The sequence below is a fragment of the Hypanus sabinus genome, chromosome 27 (genome assembly GCF_030144855.1).
Source record: "Hypanus sabinus isolate sHypSab1 chromosome 27, sHypSab1.hap1, whole genome shotgun sequence".
Taxonomy (NCBI): domain Eukaryota; kingdom Metazoa; phylum Chordata; class Chondrichthyes; order Myliobatiformes; family Dasyatidae; genus Hypanus; species Hypanus sabinus.
This window is the reverse complement of record NC_082732.1, coordinates 25,978,192-25,998,674: the sequence shown is the minus strand read 5'-3', so window position 1 is coordinate 25,998,674 and position 20,483 is coordinate 25,978,192. Positions and strand designations below refer to the sequence as shown.

The 20,483-nt window shown below is 45.1% G+C and overlaps 1 protein-coding gene across 2 annotated transcripts in view; it reads right to left on the bottom strand.

Moving 5' to 3' along the window:
- The window catches only part of LOC132382131 (arf-GAP with coiled-coil, ANK repeat and PH domain-containing protein 3-like), a 365,516-nt gene that overhangs the window by 20,831 nt on the left and 324,202 nt on the right, over positions 1 to 20,483 (bottom strand). The window contains exons 15-22 of one of the 2 annotated variants that reach the window (XM_059952024.1): positions 11,089 to 11,297; positions 9,197 to 9,266; positions 9,009 to 9,103; positions 6,917 to 7,131; positions 6,419 to 6,517; positions 6,132 to 6,233; positions 1,677 to 1,897; positions 481 to 590 (exon numbers count right to left, since the gene is read on the bottom strand). In XM_059952024.1, the coding sequence (XP_059808007.1) occupies positions 481 to 590; positions 1,677 to 1,897; positions 6,132 to 6,233; positions 6,419 to 6,517; positions 6,917 to 7,131; positions 9,009 to 9,103; positions 9,197 to 9,266; positions 11,089 to 11,297 (1,121 nt within the window). The remainder of the gene's footprint in view (positions 1 to 480; positions 591 to 1,676; positions 1,898 to 6,131; positions 6,234 to 6,418; positions 6,518 to 6,916; positions 7,132 to 9,008; positions 9,104 to 9,196; positions 9,267 to 11,088; positions 11,298 to 20,483) is intronic. The other variant, XM_059952025.1, reaches the window with a different exon arrangement.

Here is a 20,483-nt window from a genome sequence, read left to right as displayed (position 1 = left end):
GTTTCTTTGGAATTCAACATAGTGAATCAATAATTTCTTCAACTAAAATCAGGAAAAATAAGCCATTTCTAAAACCTGCAGACAAATAATTGCCAATTCCATGGTGTCAACACCATCCGCAATAGAAACCAGAAAAGGAAATGTGATTGTGTACGATTGTGAAATATACTTCACATGCCAACGAGGTAGAGGGTGACAACCTTTTGTGCACCAGTTGCAAAACATGTGTGTGCGTGCACACTTTAGAGGGAACATTGGAGGTATCATGTTCGATAGAGATGATCATACGTGGGAAGGTTTTTCGGATTGTGAACAGTGTAAGACAGACTGATCCCATTGCTCTGGAAGGGGTCAATGGTGTTCATTCTGTGGCTCCCCAGCTATGGAAGCAATGGCTCATCGAAGAAACACACAGGAGATAAAACTGCCTTACAAAGAATTTGTTCTGGTCTACAGAAAGGAGTTAGAGGAGTTCCTTACCCAGTGTGTCCCAGGTAGGTAGCATGGTGAATCGGGCCCCGCTCACGAACGTCTTTTTGATTCACATCAGCACCATTCTGCAGTAGAAATTCACAAGCGACAAGAGAGCCCTATTGAAGACAAATGCATCCAATAAAAGACAGTTTATCCAAGACCGATGGAAGCAGACAATGCAACAATTACTGTATTAAGAATGAATGGACAGTATTATGAAAGAGCTATATCTGTACAATTTGTGGAGTCACAGAGTCATATAGCACAGAAACAGGCCCTTCAGCCCACCCACTTTAGACTATCAACCATGTACACATGTCCTATACTAATCACAGTTTATTCTCCCCACAAGGCTCACTAGCTGCCCCCGACTCTTCCACTCACCTGTACAATAAGGGGCCAATTAACTATTTACATTGACCAATTAACTATCAAACAACTTCATGAAATTGGAAGTCTAGTCACGCCCTCCTTGTTCTCCATTGAATGCTACAGCTGCCACCAAGACTTCATTAACACTCCCAGGACATCCACCCTTTAAAGGGGTAAAAAGAGCAAATTATCTTCCAACTTTTGCACCATTCTCATTAAGAAATATCACCGCTTTGCTGTTGGCAAGTATAATTCCAGGAACTTCTGACCTGGCAGCACTATGGGATCATCTTTAGCAGACAGAGTGCTACATTCTCCTGGGCAATTTTGGCAGGCAATAAATGTTAGCCTTATCAACACCCACAGCCAAAGTATACTGTAAATATGATCTTACACTTTATCATTTACCTGCTCTGAGCTTTTTCCAGTAACTTTTACACTTTATTCTGCATTGTTATTTTTATACCCTTTTCTAGCTCAATACACTGTGTCTGACTTTTATCTGTCTAAGCAGGACACAAAACAAGCTTTTCACTGTATCTTGGTACCTGAGACAAGAACAAGCTAATACCAAATACTCAACCCAATTCAACATTCTTCATCCGTGACTAGAGTAGATCTAACCAACTGGGACCAGTGTTGTGCTTGCTACCATCCACAAAAGTACTGACATCCACACTACTGCTAAGACACCGGCCAGTTCACAGTATCACTGTCCCTTCTAGTTTTTTTTTTAAAAAACAAAAAAGACTTCCGTTACACTGTCCTCAAGCTATTCCACAAGTTGGAACACTTGTCATAATAAAAAATAAGTGTGTGCACAAACCCACCCCAATGACTGCTTGTATCAGTGGGGTTTTGTTTTCGTCCTCCTCGTTGACCCAGTTGACATCGGCCCCGTGGGCCAGAGCCTCAGCCATGACCGCCAGGTTGCGGGCCTGTGCTGCCTTGTACACCAGGATCCCAGGGTGCAGTTCTCGGAGATCCTCGGAGTCGGACGCCTCTGGCTCGATCTCCGCCTCACCGCTGGATTCCTCCGAAACTTCACTCACTGTCAAGAGCGAAATGATAGTCAGCCACTTCTGCACACGTCAGCAGGCACTGGGATCACAGAGGTACAGTGCAGGAGGTTAAACCAGGGAGGTAGGTTCATATAGTCTGCAATGGTTGAACGCAGACTGAATGAAAGAACCCATCTGAGCACCTGAGCATGCAGTGTGCTGGGGTGATGTTCTAACTCATTCAGAGCTCACCCACCAACAGCACAGATCAAAAACTCCATGCACAAGATCTTGCACCCGTACATAAGAAAGGGGCATAGACCCGAAATCTCACCTCTGATTCTCCCTCCTGTCCTGCACAGTATGCCCAGCTGATGATTCTTTCAGTATTTGCAGTTTTTTGGCTTTTCAATTATTGTATGGCTTGACCATTGTTATTGTATTGACACAGGAGCAGAATTAGGTTATTTGGCCCAATGAGTCCACTCCGCCATTTTATCATGGCTGATCCATTTTCAGCCCCAATCTCCAGCCTTTTTCCTGTATCCCTTCATGCCCTGACCAATCGAGAATCTGTCAACCTCTTGTCTGTTGCAAAGACTTCCACAGATTCACCACTGTCTAGCTAAAGAAATTCCACCTCATCTGTTTCAAAAGGACAGCCCTCTATTCTGAGGCTGTGTCCTCTGGTCTTAGACTCTCTGACCTTAGGGAACATCTTCTCCACATCCACTCTATCAAGGCCGTTCACCATTCGATAGGTATGAATGAGGTCACCCTCCATTCTTCTGAATTCCAGTGAATACAGACATAAACGCTCTTCATGCGACAACCCTTGGATCATTTTCATGAACCTCCTTTGAACCCTCTCCAGTTTCAGCACATCCCTTCTAAGATAAAGGGCCCAAATCTACTCATATTATTCCAAGTGAGGCCTTACCAGTGCTTTATAAAGTCTAACATTACATCCTTGCTTTTGTATTCCAGCACTCTTGAAATGAATGCTCACATTGCAGTTCCTCCCTCACCACAGACTCAACCTGCAAATTAACCTTTAGGGAATCCTGCACAAGAACTCCCAAATTCCTTTGCATCTCAGTCTTTTGTATTTTCTCTCCATTTAGAAAATAGTCAACCCTTTCATTTCTGCTACCAAAATGCATGACCACTCACTTTGTGACACTGTATTCCACCTGCCATTTCTTTGCCCATTCTCCCAATCTGTCTAAGTCCTTCTAGTAGCCTCTCTACTTCCTCAAAACTACCTGCCCCTCCACCTATCCTTATATCATCTGTAAATTTTGCAACAAAGTCATCAATTCCATCATCCAAATCATTGACATATAACATAGAACCTGGAAACCTTCCACGGCGCAAATCCATGGTCTCACGAGACTAACGGATGCCTATAACGTAGAAAGAATCAGTCCCAACACAGACCACTGTGGAACACCACTAGTCACTGGCAACCAGTCAGAAAAGGCTCCTTTTATTCCCACTCTTTGCCTCCTGACAATCAGCCATTGTTTTATCCATGCTAAAACTTTTCCTGTAATACCATGGGCTCATAGCTTGTTCAGCAGCATCATGTGTGGCACCTTGTCTTGGTTTTACTGTGCACTGTACCAGCAGTTACGGTCGAAATGACAATAAAAAGTGACTTGACTTGACTTGTCAAAGGCCTTCTGAAAATTCAAGTATACAACATCAACCGATTCTCCTTTGTCTATCCAGCTTGTTAATTCTTCAAAGTATTCCAACAGATTTGTCAGGCAAGATTTTCCCTTTAGGAAACCATGATGACTACTGCCTATTTTATCATGTGCCTCCAAATACCCTGAGACCTCATCCATAATAATCAACTCCAACATCTTCCCAACCACTGATGTCAGACTAACTAGCCTACAGTTTTCTTTCTTTTGCCTCTCTCCCTTCTTGAAGAAGAGTGACATTTGCAATTTTCCAGTCTTCCAGAACCATTTCAGAATCTAGTGATTCTTGAAAGATCATTACTAATGCCTCAGTGATCTCTTCAGCCATCTCTTTCAGAACCACGGGATGTACACCATCTGGGCCAGGTGACTTATCCATCTACAGACCTTTCAGTTTCCCAAGGACTTTCTCTCTAGTTCTACCATACTGCTAGTGTTTTCCACAGTGAAGAATGATGCAAAATACTTAGTCAGTTCACCCGCTATTTTAGTTCCCCCATTACTAGCTCTCCAACGTAATCTTCTAGCGGTGCAATATCCACTCTCATCTCTCTTTTGCACTTTATGTATCTGAAGAAACTTTTGCTATTCTCTTTAATATTATTGGCTATCTTATTTTTGTATTCCATCTCTTCCTTCCTAAGGACTTTTTTTAGTTGCCTTCTGTTGGTTTTTAAAAGCTCCCAATCCTCTAACTTCCTACTAATCTTTGCTTTATTATATACCCTCTTGTTGAATTTTATGTTGGGTTTGACTTTCTTCATAGCCATAGTTGTCTTCTTTTCTTTAGAATACTTCCTCTTTGGGATATATATATAATCCCGTGCCTTCCAAATCGCTTCCAGAAATTCCAGCCATTGCTGCTCTGCCGTCATCCCTGCCAGTGTTCTTTTCCAATCAATTCTGGCCAACTCCTCTCTCATGCCTCTGTAATTCCCTTTACTCCACTTTAATACTGATACATCTTCCTTTAGCTTCTCCTTCTCAAATCTCAGGGTGAACTTGATCAAATTATGATCATTTCCCCAAGGGTCTTTTCTTAGGGTCTGTATAGAATTCCCATCAGAGTCTTTTTACCCTTGCAATTCCTTAGATCTATCCACAATGATTTAACACCTTCTGACCCTATGTTACCTCTTTTTAATGATTTGATTTAATTTTTTACCAACAGAGCAATCTGCCTTCCTGCCTATCCTTTTGATTCAATGTGTGTGTTCTTGGACATTAAGATCCCAGTTATAATCTTTCAGCCATAATTCTGTGATGTCTACAACATCATATCTGCCAATCTGCAACTATGCTGCAAGTTCATCTACCTTTTTCCATATACTGTGTGCATTCAGATACAATATCTTCAATCCTGTATTCACCCTTTTTGATTTTGTTGCACCATGCTCAACCTTTTGATTCCTAACTTTATCTGAGGTCTTATCAACATCTGCCTCTACAACCTCTCTACTAACATTCTGGCACTCAGATTCCCACATTCCTGCAACTCTGGTTAAAACTCCACTTTACAAACCTTCCCACTAATGTCTCCCTCCAGTCCAGATGCAAACCATCCCTTCTGTACAAGTCCCATCTTCCCTGAAAGGGAGCTCAATGATCCAAAAATCTTATGCCCTCCAATAAGGAGCCCAAAACAGCTCACAATACTCCGAGAGTGGTCTGACCAATGCTTTGTAAAACCTCAGCATTACACCATTGCTCTTGTATTCTAAGCAGCTTAAATTAATGCTAATATGATATTTGCCTTCCTTACCACCAACTCAACCTGGAAGTTAACCTTTAAGGAATCCTGCACAAGAACAGTCCCTTTGCATCTCTGTTTTTTCTAATTTTCTCCCCTTTCAGAAAATAGTCCACTCCTTTACTCCTTCTGCCAATGTGCATGACCATACACTACCAATCATCTTTGGCCAGCTCATCTCTCTTGGCTCTGTTTTTCCCTTTGCTCCATTGTAATATTGTTAAGTCCAATTTGAGCTTCTCCTTTTCAAATTGCAGGGTGAACTCTATCATATTATGATCACTGCCTCCTAAGGGTTCCTTTACCTTAAGCTCCCCAATCAAATCTGGATCAGGACATAACATCAAATCCAGAATAGTTGTTCCCCTCTTAGGCTCAACCACCAGCTGTTCTAAAAAGCAAGCTCACGGGCATTCTACAAATTCCCTGTCTCGGGATCCAGCACCAACCTGATTTTCCCAAGCTACCTGCATATTGAAATCTCCCATGGTTTTCCCAATGTTGCCTTTTCTATCTTCCATTATAATTTGTAGCCCACATGGAGTGTCCACTTAAGGATAGGCAGTCAATGAGTTGAAAGATCATTCAACCTTAGGAGGCATCACATAAACACATCATCATATACAGAAGTACACCTTCCAGCATGGTCATAGCACAGCAACTGGGAGCATACCGGTCAGGGTACGTTCCCAATCTTGAGAGACACTGAAGAGATTTTTGATGCAGAGTGCCTATTGCTGGAAGGAATCAGAAACTTGTGGCCCACAGGATTCCCGGGAGCACCTATTGTAGCTCTGCCGAGAAGCTGGGAACAGGACTGACCTTCTTCAGTGACACTGTCAACAACGGTGCCGAAGAGCAGGACGTCGGTGCTGCCATCAGTGCTCCCGCCCAGTCCACTGTCGCTGCTCAGACCTGCGGGGCCGGGAGGCAGAGAACAAGACAAGGTCAGCACCTGCGCGCTGGTAAAGGACGGGACCGACAACGCTGCACAACCAGTCACCTATCGCTGCATCATCTTCCACAAGGTCACTGCTGTACGTCCACGCCCTCCGTATGATGCACGGGGAGGTGAGCAGTGCAGAGTGGGGTGATGAGAATTTACTTACTGCGAGGTCCTGCTGTCGTGTCGAAGTAAGAAAAGAGCGAGTCAAGTTCGTCGGGACAGAAGAGCGAATCTCTCCGAAATTTCCTCTCCAGCGCAGCTGCTGCATTTCATCGGGGTGACGGGCAGGAAGGAAAGTAACAATTAGCCAAGCCAGGGGTGCAACACTGGTATCTCCTCCACACACACCCCAGTTCCCACTGCCCTCCCCTTCGACGGACCTGCGCAGTGCAGTTCTGGGGAAACTCAGCAACTTTGACCCACTGTGATGCAAGTCGAAGCAGTGAGTACTCAATATAATTCGGGGTGGAGCAGAAACTGCCACCTGTGCCCTGATGGGGGCCACATGCTCTTCAGAAAGGGCCACTAGAGGGTTTCATACAAGGAGAAAATGGAGCAAAATTCGCCACCACTCTCCACAGTCGGGATTGCGTGCTAGAGGTCCAGAAGCAGACTTTAAGAATTAAACAGGAGCAAAAGTGTAACAAAATGGGACTCTCACCGGCTGCGAATGTTGCCGGTGACACGTTACCGGTATCCTGCCGGTACCTCCGCCGGGCCGCTGGTGCTTTGGTGGAGCTGTTGTGCCGTCGGCACTTTTTGACGCTCCATCGCCGCGGTTTCCTTTCCGCGTCCGTAAGCGCTTCGGCGTTTGGCAGCTTTTTGAGGAACTTCTTCTCCACGTATTTGGCTTTGATCCAGGCTTCCTTCTGCTGCCTGGAAGATTTGGTAAAAAATCTAAATGTCAGATGCTTTCCAGCCTCGTTGAGCGCACAGAGCGGAGAACACCGAGTCGTCTCGAGAGGCTTTCCTGTCCAGCAGTCACATCGCTTTTCTCTCTGAACCAATGCTGAGCCACGCACACTTGAAAACTCTCAGATTCAGTTCCCAAGCTGCTACATTACGTTATAAGACCAGAGGACATGGCAGTACAATTAGGTCATTTGGCCCATCAAGTCTGCTCTGCCTTTTCATCGTGGCTGATCCATTTTTCCTCTTAGCCCCAATTGCCTTCCTTCCTCCCCGGATCCCTTCATGCCCTGACCAATCAAGTATCTATCAACCTCTGCCTGAAATATACCTAAAGACAGCTGCCTATGGCAACGAATTCCAAAGATTCACCACTCTCCTCATCTCCATTCTATTCTGAGGCTGTGCCCTCTGGTCTTAAACTCTTCCACCATTGGAAACATCCTCTCCACATCCACTCTATCGAGGCCTTTCAACATTTGATAGGTTTCAACTAGGCCACCCCTTATTCTTCTGAATTCTAGCGAATACAGGCCCAGAGCCATCAAATGCTCTTGATATGACAAGCTGTTCAATCCTGGAGTCATTTTCACGAACCTTCTTTGAACCCTCTCCAATTTCATCATGTCCTTTCTAAGATAAGGGGCCCAAAACTCCAAGCGAGGCCTCAATCCAGTAGGTGATGGATGAAAGCCTTTGCTTCCCTGGTTGACATTGATGTTGGCCAGAGATATCACAATCCACAATCTAATATCCCTCACCTAGGTTTGCACCCAGGTTGTTTGTCTGAGGTGCTGGATTTGGTCCGTTGTCTGGACCCTGCATCATCACAGCAGGCAGTGCCACTCCCTGGCAGCTCTAGCAGCCCAATTTCAATAGGTCCATTAGCTGCTTGAAATTACACCCCCCCCCCCATCTAGGAGGGTGATAGGAGCAGAATTTATGGGAGTATGAGGGAGAATCATTTACAGGGAAATGAGCGAGGGAGTGGGACTTGATGAAATTTTCCCCAGAGTTGTCCTGGGTTCAGTGGGCTGAATGAGCTTAGATGTTGTAAGGAGATTTTAAAAAATGAGAAACTTTTGAATGCAAAATAAAACTAAATTCTAGCAATGATATTGATTTCTCTAACTTCCAGGAATTTCTTCACCCTTGCTCTTTCTTTCTCTTTCCATTCCGGCTCCCCTCTCACCCCTTCTCTCTCCTGACCTTCCCATCACCTCCCTCTGGTTTCCCTCCTCTTTCCCTTTCTTCTGTTGTCTATTTCCTGTCCTATCAGATTCCGTCTTCAGCACCATACCTTTTCCACCAATCACGTCCCAGCTTCTCACCTCATGCCCCCTCCCCCACCCACCCATCTTCCCCCTCACCTGGTTTTACCAATCACCTGCCAGCCTGTACACTGTCCACACCCCCAACTTGTTATTCTGGCTTCTTTCCTGTTCCTTTCTTGCCCTGATGAAGGGCTTTGACTCGAAGTGTCATCAGTTTATTCCTCCCTATAGATGCTGCCTGGCTTGCTGAGTTCTTCCAGCATTTTGTGTTTGTCGCCCTTGTGATGACGTTCCTGTTTATTACAGGGCCTGCATTCGCTACTGATTCTGGCAAAAACGTCCGTCATATGAACAAACAAAGGCAACTTGTTTTTGACCTCAGCAAGAGGAGGTGGACTGATGAAGTTGTGGAACTTGAGGGCTAAAAGGACAGGCATTAGATCCCCACGGCTGCCAGATTGGTTCAGTTTGCGTAACCCGATTATCATTGAGCAAAGAAGCCACCACCCTAACTACCAGTCCACAGGGAACAAGAGCAGCATTGCTACTGAGGAACGGTACGCGACTGACCTCGTGCTGTTTGGCTGTGGTTTCTTCAGTCCCTGCTCCCCACATCGTCCCTCGTAGATATGATTAATGGTGTTGTTTCCAAGTTCACACATCAACTGAAAAAAAATAACTTTGCTGCAGAAGTTCATTCCAAAGTTTTAAAAAAGAGATTATATGTAAATTTTATCAAGTGTCAAAATTCACGGTACCTTCAGTAATTCCGGCTCCCAGGAATCCAACGTGAGAGATCGGACTTTGGAACATTGAACTCCGAGGCTCCTTTTTTTTTAAAAAAAGAGACAGATATAACGAAACATCACCACCACAAAAAAAAACTTACCAAGCATTATGAGAGAGGATATATCGCTGTGCAGTACAACTTCACCAATTTAGACTTCTTTTATAAAGCTTTGCTTGGTGAAGAATCCTGATGGGAAGATGGGAAGGTCGGTGCCCCTTCAGTCTTCTGAATGGAAAAAGGTCATGGGGAGCCACGCCTTGTGGAGCAAAACTCCTTTCCTCAGTCTCAGTGTAGAGGGCCCTGCCCTGAGATTATAGACTCCACACTCCAATGCTGAAAAGCTATGCACTGACCAGGTTCAAAACCCTCAATGGGATACAGAAAGTGCTGAAAATACTCAGCAGGTTGGGCAGCATCTGTGGAGGGAGAAAGTCAGTTGATACTTCTGTTTGGTGACCGGAGACCAATTGAATGACATTTTGGTCAGGGGACCCAATTGGTCTCACTCCTCTCTTCTTTCCCAGAGCTCACAAGATCAGCAAAGCCACGCCTCATTGGGTGAGGAATGGCACTGGTGAGAAAGGGAATAGTTTCCTACTTGTTGGAATCCAATTTCTTTGCTGCCCATCTTGCCTTCTAGTATAAAGTTAAAACCTGACCTTATTGCTGCCGATCCAACACCAGCACTTAAAAAGCTTTCCATCTGGTGTTAACACAGCAATCTATAAAACTCCAAATATTGAGGAAGGACAGAGGACACATGGAGTAATCGTAACCATGTAATCCTGGGCTAGATAAAGACCCCGAGACACAGGAGACTGCAGATGCTGGAAACTGGAGCAACACAAAAACCGCTTGGTCAGGCAGGAAAATAGGACAGTTGACATTTCAGGTTGAAAAGTAAAAGGTCAAATGCCCATTTCCCTCCATAGATTCTGTCTGGTCTACTGAGTTCCTCAGCATTTTGTGTGTATTCCTACAACCTGATCCAAAATGTCTCGACCTGACCCTGGGTCATGTTGGTTTTGGACTGAGTACCTCGGATCTAGCTTCACCAATCAGGAGAGGCAGTAGAACTTCGCCCAGGACAACAGACCAATATTTGTGGCCAACTGTGGCCCTTCTTAATTGAGTCAACGCAAAGGCATCTCAACCCAAAATGGTGAGAGGCAATACACGATCCAAACGTACTACAAAGGGAGGTTCAAGCAATCACTGGCCAATTACTCCCCAGGAACCTGAAATGGGCAGCTGACCAACCCAATCAATAGATACTAAAGCAAAAAGGAAATAAAATGACAAATTATTAAGAAATGATTTTTCCCTGCATGGGACTTCTTAATCAAAGGGAGCAAGAGGTTATCTTTCAGTTAATGTGCTGTAGGTTTAATCTTTTTGTGGTTTCCAATGGGATCAAACACTCTGGGGAAATTAAATGTGTGATTTGTTTCGTTGAGTGGAACCAGCTGACCCTGAGGTCAGAGGACAGCCTGAGGAAAGTGTCAGTACTCTTGTTTAACATTTACACTGTTGGCTTGTCCAGAAGAATGACAGGACAACATAACTCTTTATGTAAAGTACTGGATGTGCTCAGACCTCAACAAAATCAACACCCAAATTATATAATCTACTTTTATTCCTGCATTCCTTCTCAAATCTTTCTTTTCCCAAGCATGCTATTGCTTTCCCATAACTTTCTCATGTTGAAATTTGAAATATCTTTCTACCTCGGCCTCTCAGTAATTTTAAACAACATTCCTCACTGGCTGCCCATGTGACTCTTTGAGCCAATGGAAAGCCCAGGCATGCAGAGGATGAACGCCCAATCACGATGAAGAGTTCAGAAGTCCGGGACGTTACCGGTGGATTCCAGAGCACTCGATGCACAGCGTTATTCCGAGGTTGATGCTGGCCCACCTGGGGTCAGCCTGGCCGCAGTCGCAGCACTGGTCGTTGCCAGCGATACCCTGAACCCGCTGCAGGATGCTCTCGCCCTTCACGCTGCGGTCCCGCGAGTCGCTGGCAGAGTCGATGCTGCTCGTCGACGGCGACGCAGTTCTGTCCAGTCTCTGCGAGGAAAGCAGTGACACAGACTTAGACAGGAGACAGGTCTGGTTCAATCCCACTGCCTGCCATAACTGAAGTGGTGAATGCAACAACACAGGAGGGTTACAGGCCAAACTTCCACTCGCTAAGTTTATTGTTACATACACGGGTACAATTAAAATCTTACGTGCAGCAGCATCATAGGCACATACCATCAGACACACACATTCACAAGAAAAATATATCAAACATAAATTAGACAAGAGAGAACATAATTAGAACAAAAGAACAAAATCTGCTGCAATGCAAGGTGATCATTGTGTTGTTAAACTGTAGTGATTAGGATTGTGGATGTTGGTTAAAGAACTGAATGGTTGTAGCTGTTCTTAACCTGGTAGTGTGGACTTCAGGCTTCTGTACCTCCTGCCTGATGGTACCTGTGAGAAGAGGGCATGGCCTGGAGGGTGCCATCATTCACGATCAACTGCCAAGCACACTTCCTGCCAAACACCTTATCTCTCTTTGCCAGCGAAGCCCAAAACCCGGCCTCTGCCTTGAATTACCTCACTGACTGATAATACAAAGCACTCCGGGGGAAAAGTCCTAAAGATCCATTCTGCAAGCTGGCTTGTCTTGTGAAACAATTCAGTGCATTCTCATGTGATAAAGCACTTTGTGATTACAAGCTTAAAGATTAACTTGTAAAGTCATCATCTGACATTCACAGGTGAATTTGTGTCTAGTACAACAGCCTGAGGCGAGGGTTGGGGCCGGTTCTGCAGTGCGACGTTTTACTCCACTCCCCATGGCGTTGAGTCTGTGTCTTGCTTCGGCTACTCTGGGCTTGGTGCCTGCGAGCTTTGTGGTGATTTGCCCCGCTGTGAGACTGAGGCTGTGGGCCTGCTCAGAGCTTTGGGCATCAGGCTTATGAACTCAATTTCGTTCTGAATGTTGTCTGCATGATTTGTTTTTCTCCCCCTCTCTCCCTATGCATTTGGTGTTGGTCTTTTCTTTTTAAAATTGGGTTCTTTCGAGTTTCTTGTTTGGAGGCTGCCTGTAAGCAGACTAATCTCAAGGTTGTATAACAAATGTACTTAGAACTTTGAAATCCCACTGAGACTGAAGGCTTGCTAAACTTTGAGACAAGACATCAAACTAGATCCAACTGACTCTTGGGCAGAGATGAGAAACATATCACAGAATTACTGGAAAGAAAAGCAGGGGCGGTCATCCTGGCTGCTGCCCCAGCCGATGCTGATCCTTTAATCATACAGGTGATCAGGTCACTTTCACACAGTTGTGGGATCAGGATGGAAGCAGTTGTTGTAAATGGCTTCAATTAAATCACTAACATTGTCAACAGCAGGTCAGAGGTGAGACTTGTTCACATAAACGTGGATCACAGACACGTAGCCCCAAGTGTGACGTGATACAATAACAAGATGATAAAGTGTTTATGTTGTCAAAACAAAACTACCATTGGAGACCACGCGTTTTACAGCTGGAACCTGGGGGCTGAAACTCTCAGCACATCTTAGGACCAACCAGAGGTTAATTGGAAAATCTCTCTGTGGATTAACAGCTCTCTTGCTGGGGGGGTGGGGGCAAGGTAGAAAGTAAAACCATCTTTTTTAAAACAAAACAGAATTAGTTTTAATGCTGATCACTTGACGTTTCTAATTGTTTTATCAATACAGAATTCATACAAATATGATGCATAGCATTCATATTAATTTCAAATGCAAGGTTTTATAAAGAGGTACAAGGAGTGACCAACATAGCAAATAAGGTTAAAAATGACAACATTTCTTATGGTCAAAGTAAAATAACCACCCTGTGAAAGATAATCACAGCCAGTAATCAGTGGGAACCACAGCTTCTACCCGACAGTGTTCCAGCTTTGGCGCATCGAGGACATTGTTAATCTCAAAAAGATTGCCCCCAACATCCGGGGCCTGCCCTCTTCTTGTTTTTGCCATCAGAGAGGCAGTAACAACTAATCTGCCTACTCGAGGCTGAGGACCATTGAGAAACAGGAATAGTGGTGCAGGGGTTTGCACAATGCTTCACAGTGTCAGCTGTAAAGATCAGGGCTTGATTCCTGCTGCAGTCTGCAAGGGGGGGCATACGTTTGTCTCATGACCCCCGTGGGTTTTCTTCGGGGCTCTGGTTTCCTTCCACATTCCAAAGATGTACGGGTTAGAGTCATGCCATGTTGGTACCAAAAGCGCGGTGACACCTGCAGGCTGCTCAGCACAACCTTTGCTTGATGCAAACAATGGGTTTCACTGCATGCTTTAACGTACATGTGACAAATAAAGCTAATCTTTAATCTCTTTCTTCCCCCATGCCATCTGATTGTCGAATGCTCTGTTATCTAATTAGTCCCTCTTTCTCTGTTTATTTTTGTAATTTATAGTAACTAAGTCTTTGCACCCTACTGCTGTCCGAAGATGAGACATTTTAAGTCATACAAGTCAGCGATAATAAATCTGATTCTCCTTTTGAAAATGCACGAGAGTGGCAGAGAGGCATTGAAACATCACAGCACATTCTTACACGGCCAACAAGGCATTGCTCATGTCTAGTCTCTGCTGTGACGCCATAACAGAGCTAACATTATGAGCAAAGCTCCAAAGCTGTCAGATCTCAAAAGGTGAGCAGCTCCCAGAAACAGCAAAGAGATAACAAGATGATAGTTTGCTTTGGTGACGTTGACTGAGTGGTGAATACTTGAGGTTAACTCTTTCCCCCACTTCTTCCATTTTCACAGGCACCCAATGGAGCCAGAGTTCCCCGTCTTAGTGAAAGGTTGACACCTCCAGCAGGACGGTATTCCCTCAGTAATGTTGCCCAGGTTTTGAAACGGGGTGAAATGGCCCAACCACTTCGGTTGTCATGGTCACAAAAGCCTACTGATGTAGTCTCCACTTCCTCAGGAAGCTGAAGAAGGGTGCTTGCTAAGTCCCCATCAACCCTAACCAATTTTTAATTGATGCACCGTAGAATGCATCCAAAATTGCTGCATCACAGCTTGGTACGGCAACTCCTCTGCACGCGAGTGCAAGGAAGTGCAGAGAGTTGTGGACACAGCTCCGCACATCACGGAAAGCAGCCACCCTTCCACGGACTCCATCTGCACTGCTCGCTGCCTCAGCAAAGCAGCCAACATGATCAAAAACTCCACCAACCCGGGACATTCCCCACTTCCTTCGGGCAGAAGATACAAAAGCTCCAAAGTATGTATCACCAGATTCAAGGTCAACTTCTACCCCACTGTCGTGACAATGGCATAGTTCCCTAGTACAATAAGTTGGTCTCTTGTCCTCATTATGATCTTGCATTTTGTTATTTACTTACACTGCATTTTCTCTGTAGTTGTATTCTTTACTAATCACTTTATTCTGCATTACTATTGTTTTACCTTATTCCATCTCAATGCACTGGTTCCGTAAGGTTGTTATAGCTGGGGATGGTAATGGGGATGAGCTCCCACTACCTATTTAATGCTCCCAGTGGCGTGCAACTCAAAGACCCTCCGACAGCCAAGTCCAGCTCCTGCCTTTCCCAAGTGGCTTACTACTAAGCCCGGAGGAACTGTTTCTACTGACAGCAGAAGGAGCAAAGGCAGGTTATTAGTGCCTTAAAACCAGTCACTTTGGGTGGATGGAGCTCATCAGCTGTGGTTGGCAGCTCATCTAGGAGAAGAAAAACTCTGATCTCAAACCTCTCCTGCCTTGCGGCTATACCCACTCACGGGGAACACTTCGGGAGTGAACCCCGAGGGAAAAATCTGGAGCAGGAGTCCCTAAGGCAGTCCTACACTGAGTTTAACGCTGACTGGCAACTCTTGCAACGCTGCTGGTACCAAACTGTACCAGTCTCCGCCGTTCCTTTGGGTTCATCAAATGAGTGGAGAGGGGGAGCTTGCAACAGCTTGTTCTCCATATTGTACTGCCCTGGCTTGCATAGCTGGACAGCCTGGATGCAATATCCATGGTCAGCTCTGACCGACAGAGGCCACAGCAGCAGCACTGTGTACTGGTCTGATCTGTATAAACAGTACGCAGGGCAAGTTTTTCACTGTATCTCGGTACACGTGACAATAATAAACCCACAGCATTGTGCCACTGGCTCGGGTGCCACAGAATGAACAATGCCTGGTGCAGCTCACGATGCTTGGGCAAGATGTTACTGAGTTTTGGCACCCTTCAAATAACAACCAAAAAAAACAGGGGGGGGGGGAACAAAAGGAAAAAAACTTCTCTCGTATCTCAAATACCGCTTAACAATTAGTTACATGTAACATCTTTAACTTATACACAAACTCTTGAGGATTGCCTTGAGGGTTACAAAGAAGAACTGAAGGTCAGACACACGAGAACATATTTATGGACAAGGAGGTGGGTTAAATGTAGATTCCTAAAAGGGCTGTTACGTACCCCATAACTGGGTCACTTACCAGCAAAGATAGAGAGGTCCGTTGAAGTCTGATGGTACTATTTTTAACAGTATTTATTGATAAAAATACACAAAAATAATATCAATGCAAACATACAGATAATATACGTCATCAATACTAAATCTAAAAGCGCGGGTATAATAATAATCAATAAGAAATAGCTCTATCGTTGTCTAGGGGATAATGTATTGTCCGATGGAAATATAAAAGTCACTCAAGTTCATTCAAGCTTTTTGGTTGGAGAGAAAGACGGAGGTTTAACTTGCCCATTCCTTTTATGATGTCAATCCTTCGAGAGTCGTTGGGGACTGATTTCCCCTTTGTGGTTAGCTAAAGCCGTGCTTCCGTGGTAAAGGCCCACCAATTCCGAGGCAAATGGAAAAGGACGCACGTGGGCTTTTCCACCGGCTTTCGCTATTACGCTGTTACAGGAGTTCTAGCATTTCTTCTGGTGCGTCTGAAGGGGCTGTTCCCCAGACCCTCTTTTATCCTGACCCACAGGGTCTCAGATGTCAATCAGGTTGGGATGATGCAATCCCTCCACCAACCCCCCCCCCCCACCAGTTCATTGCCTGGGGGCTTCGATGAATCATACAGTATTCAATACACAATTCCATCTCCAAGGGACAATAGCTGTTATCAATGGTTCCGCCTTTCGGAGGCCAGGACACATTCCAAACTCTTTGTGGATTCTGCATGTCTTTCTCTCATTTCCTGGGTCTCCTGGCCTGACTTAATAGTGATCTTGCGATTCTCAAAAGGGAGGGGGCCACGGACGTAACAGGGCAAAATGTGGTTGAAGTTTCACGAGGATTGTGGAGTGATCTGGGACCTTGGCAGCTGTCGATGATGAAGGTTCGAGGTACTGTTATAAATGTGAAGCAACTCTGAGGAGCCAAAGGGTACAAAGTCGCCCCCTCCTTTTTGAGAATCACAAGATCGCTATTAATTCGGGTCTGGGACCCAGGAAATGAGAGAGAGACACAAGGTTTGGAATGTGTCCTGGCCTCAGCGGAACGGAGCCACTGATAACGGCCATTGTCTCTTGGAGATGGAATTGTGTATTGAGTACTGTACTATTCATTGAAACCCCTCAGGGGACAACCAGAGTGGTCTGGTTGAGGGATTGCATCATCCCAACCTGATTGACATCTGAGACCCCTTGAGTAAGGATAAAAGAGGGGTCTGGGGAACAACCCCTTTAAATGCACCAGGAGAAACGCTAGAAATCCCATGATAGCGTTTTATAGCGAAGGCCGGTGAGAGCTCGTGTGCGTCCTCCCTTGCCAGGGTGGCGGGCTCATCACGGAAGAATGGTTTAGCTAAAGGAGAGCCCACAAGTGAAAGGCCACGACAACGAGACTCCCGACGGATCGAAATCATAAAAGGAAAGTCGGCAAGTTTTTTCTCCAAATGTCTCTCTCTCTCCAAACATTGCAACACAGCGGTCCCCAAAGGCTGCAGCCTGCAAGAACTGAGTGAACTTTATATTTCCATCGGACAATACATTATCCCCTAGACAACGATAGAGCTTATTTCTTATTATTATTATACCCACACTTTTAGATTTAGTATTGACGACGTATATTTGCATTGATATTATTTTTGTGTATTTTTCCTAATAAATACTGTTAAAATAGTGTCATCAGACTTCAACGGATATCTCCATCTTTGCTGGTAAGTGACCCAGTTACGGGGTTTGTAACAACGTGGGGCCTCGTCTCGAGATTTGATACCAAACTGGAGGGCCAGTAAATCGGGCTTTTAAGTCCAAACTTGGATCTGGTTGCGCGGGTAATCAGACGGGAAGCCAGCAAAGATGGACGTGGACAAATTTATAGTAAACCCGACTCTGGAGGCGCTAGAGGCTGCTGCAAAGTCAGACTTGATAAATATCGCGAAAGGACTAAACCTCGCAGAGGTGAGGTTGTCAATGAAAAAGTGGGAGGTGCGGAGGGCCATAACTCAGTATTATATTGTGAAGAGTGTGTTTTTGGCTGAGTGAAAAGGTACCAGCTAGTGGGACAGCTCAGTTAGAGTTGGAGAAATTAAGGTTGGAACATGAAATTAAGTTAAAACAGCTGGAAGCAGCTGAAAAGGAGAAGGAAAGAGCCGAAAAGCAAAGGGAGCATGAGCTCCAACTAAAGGAGTTAGAGGTGAAGAGGTAGCATGAAATTAAGTTAAAACAGCTGGAAGAAGCTGAAAAAGAGAAGGGAAGGGCCAAAAAAGAGAAGGAGAGAGCCGAAAAGGAGAGCGAGTATGAGGAGAAGGAGAAACAGAGGCAACATGAGTTGGACATGGAGAAGTTCAGGCAAGAGCGAAGAGCTCAAGGGCCAGACCGAGAGGAGAGATTTAATGTTAGTAGGGAGTTTAGGTTAGTACCTCCGTTTGAGGAGATGGATGTTGATAGTTATTTCTTGCATTTTGAAAAGGCGGCAGTGAGTCAGAAGTGGCCCAAAGATCAGTGGGTGGCGTTGTTACAAAGTGTGTTAAAAGGGAAGGCTCAACGGGCATATGCAGCGTTGTCCATGAAGGAGGAAGATTCTGAGAATTATGAGAAAGTAAAGGAGGCCATTCTCCGGACCTATGAATTGGTACCTGAAGTGTATAGACAAAAGTTCAGAAATTTAAAGAAAGGGTGGAATCAGACGTATACTGAGTTTGCCTATGAGAAGGGTGTGCTCTTGGATCGTTGGTGTGCAGCAGAAATGGTGAAAGAAGATTTTTGGTGTCTCAGGGAGTTAATTCTGATTGAGGAATTTAAAGGTTGTGTTTCGGATGATATCCAGATGTATTTGAACAAGAAGCCGAAAAGTCCATATCCGAATTTGCTAGGTTCGCAGATGAATATGCCCTAACCCACAAGACAAAGTTTTCCTCGAATAAGAGTTACCAGAGAGACCGTGGGAACGGTAGAGAAAGCCCGCCGGCTGAGGCAGAGATCCAGCCGGGAGCCAGTGGTAAAAATAAGGAGGAGGAAAGGCCAGACGGCAGGAGAGGTCCTGGCTTGACCTGTTTTAATTGTGGAAAGGTGGGTCATATTGCATCTAAGTGCCTTGCTCTGAGGAAGGAGACATGAAAAGGGAAAGCAGCAGTCCCTACAGGGTGTATTGTGTTGATCAGTAAATCGATGAGAAAGCCCCAGGTAGACAGAATACAAGAGGGGCCTGAGAAATTTATTTCAGAAGGAACCGTGTCTGTGAAAGAGGGAGACACACCAGTTCCAGTGCGGATCTGGAGAGACACTGGAACTGAGCTGTCATTGATTCACAGCAAGGTACTAGATTTTGGTCCTGAGACTGGAGAGGTAGCTTTGAAAGGAATAGGACAAGGGACAGAAGCTGTGCCTTTGCATAGGATCATGATAAATTGTGAGCTGGTATCTGGACCAGTTGAAATAGGGGTGCGATCAGAATTCCCGAGAACTGACGCAGACCTCCTTCTGGATAACGATTTAGCTGCTGGTGACGTTTGGTTGGCCATGGAGCTGACGAGCCAGCCTGTAAGTGTTGAGGACCCGCCCCTAGATTCCAAGATCTATCCCGCATGCGCGACCACTCGCAGCATGTCGATAAAGACAGCTGAGAAAGAGGCCAGTATCGATTTGGCTGAGACGTTTTTGCCGATCCTGTACCAAGAGGGGTTAGAGGGTGGTAAAATGGAGAATAGGGAGGTGAAAGAGAGTAAAGGAGAGGAGGTAGTCCTGCCCTTAGCCAGGAGGAGATTTATAGAGGCACGGAGTAAAAATGAGAAACAGATCAGGCTGTTAGAAGGTCCAGGGTTGGACATGGATGATTTGTCCGGCTTTACAGAACTGTTTGAAGAAGTTGAAGATTCTAAAGGTGTTCCCAATAATGAAATGAGGGCAGTCCTAGATGAAAAGAATGCCATTACCTTGAAGGAGTCTGCTGGGTTGGCAGATGAGGTTGTTTCAGCCCGTGGGGTTGCGTTTACTCCGGAAGGAAGTTGCCCATAGAGTAACTGGGAGGATCAGGGGAACTTAGAATTTGAAAAGGGTATGGGTGTTGAAAGCCTGGAAGAGGCAGATGTCCTGTTTGAGTGTGTTCAAGATGTAGATGCATGTGGTACTGAACCTAGTAATGGAGCTCAGAAAGAGTCTGAGGTACTTGATTCAGTTGAAAAGGAATGCAGTCCTTGTGGGTCAGATGGACTTGGTTCAGTGAAGAAAGGGTTAACCGTGGTACTAGTGGGAAGCCAGAATTCCCAGTTGTTTGTGTTCGAAGGTGTGTTAGAAGTTAGTGAGGAGATAAAAGGTGGTGATGCGAATCTTATTATTGAAGGAGAAGGGAAAAGTGTGGTTCCTAAATTGAATGAAGAAAATTTAAAGTCTGGATTGATGTCAGAAGCAGCAACCAGGCTGAAGGGACAATGGCTTGTTAACATGGTGCCTGCAAATCAATTACGGGTTGATTTGGAATGTAAAGGTACCCCACACGCTATTGTTATTCAAGAGTGTGCTGTGAGGAGGCAGAATTTCAAATGTTGTTTGGACAAAGAGGGATTGCTTGCAGATATTAAACTGAAAACCAATAGAATGAAGGGTCCTGAAGATAAAATTAACGACTTGCTTAAAAATAAAGAATTGTGTGAAAATTCGGCAAATGGGCTACGTTTGGAAAACATTGTTGGTAAAATAACTCCTATGAAAGGAGCATGCAAAAGCCTATCCCACACCGGTAAGCAAGCTAACCACGTGGGAGTTAACTGGAAAAGGGGCGAGGGTTGA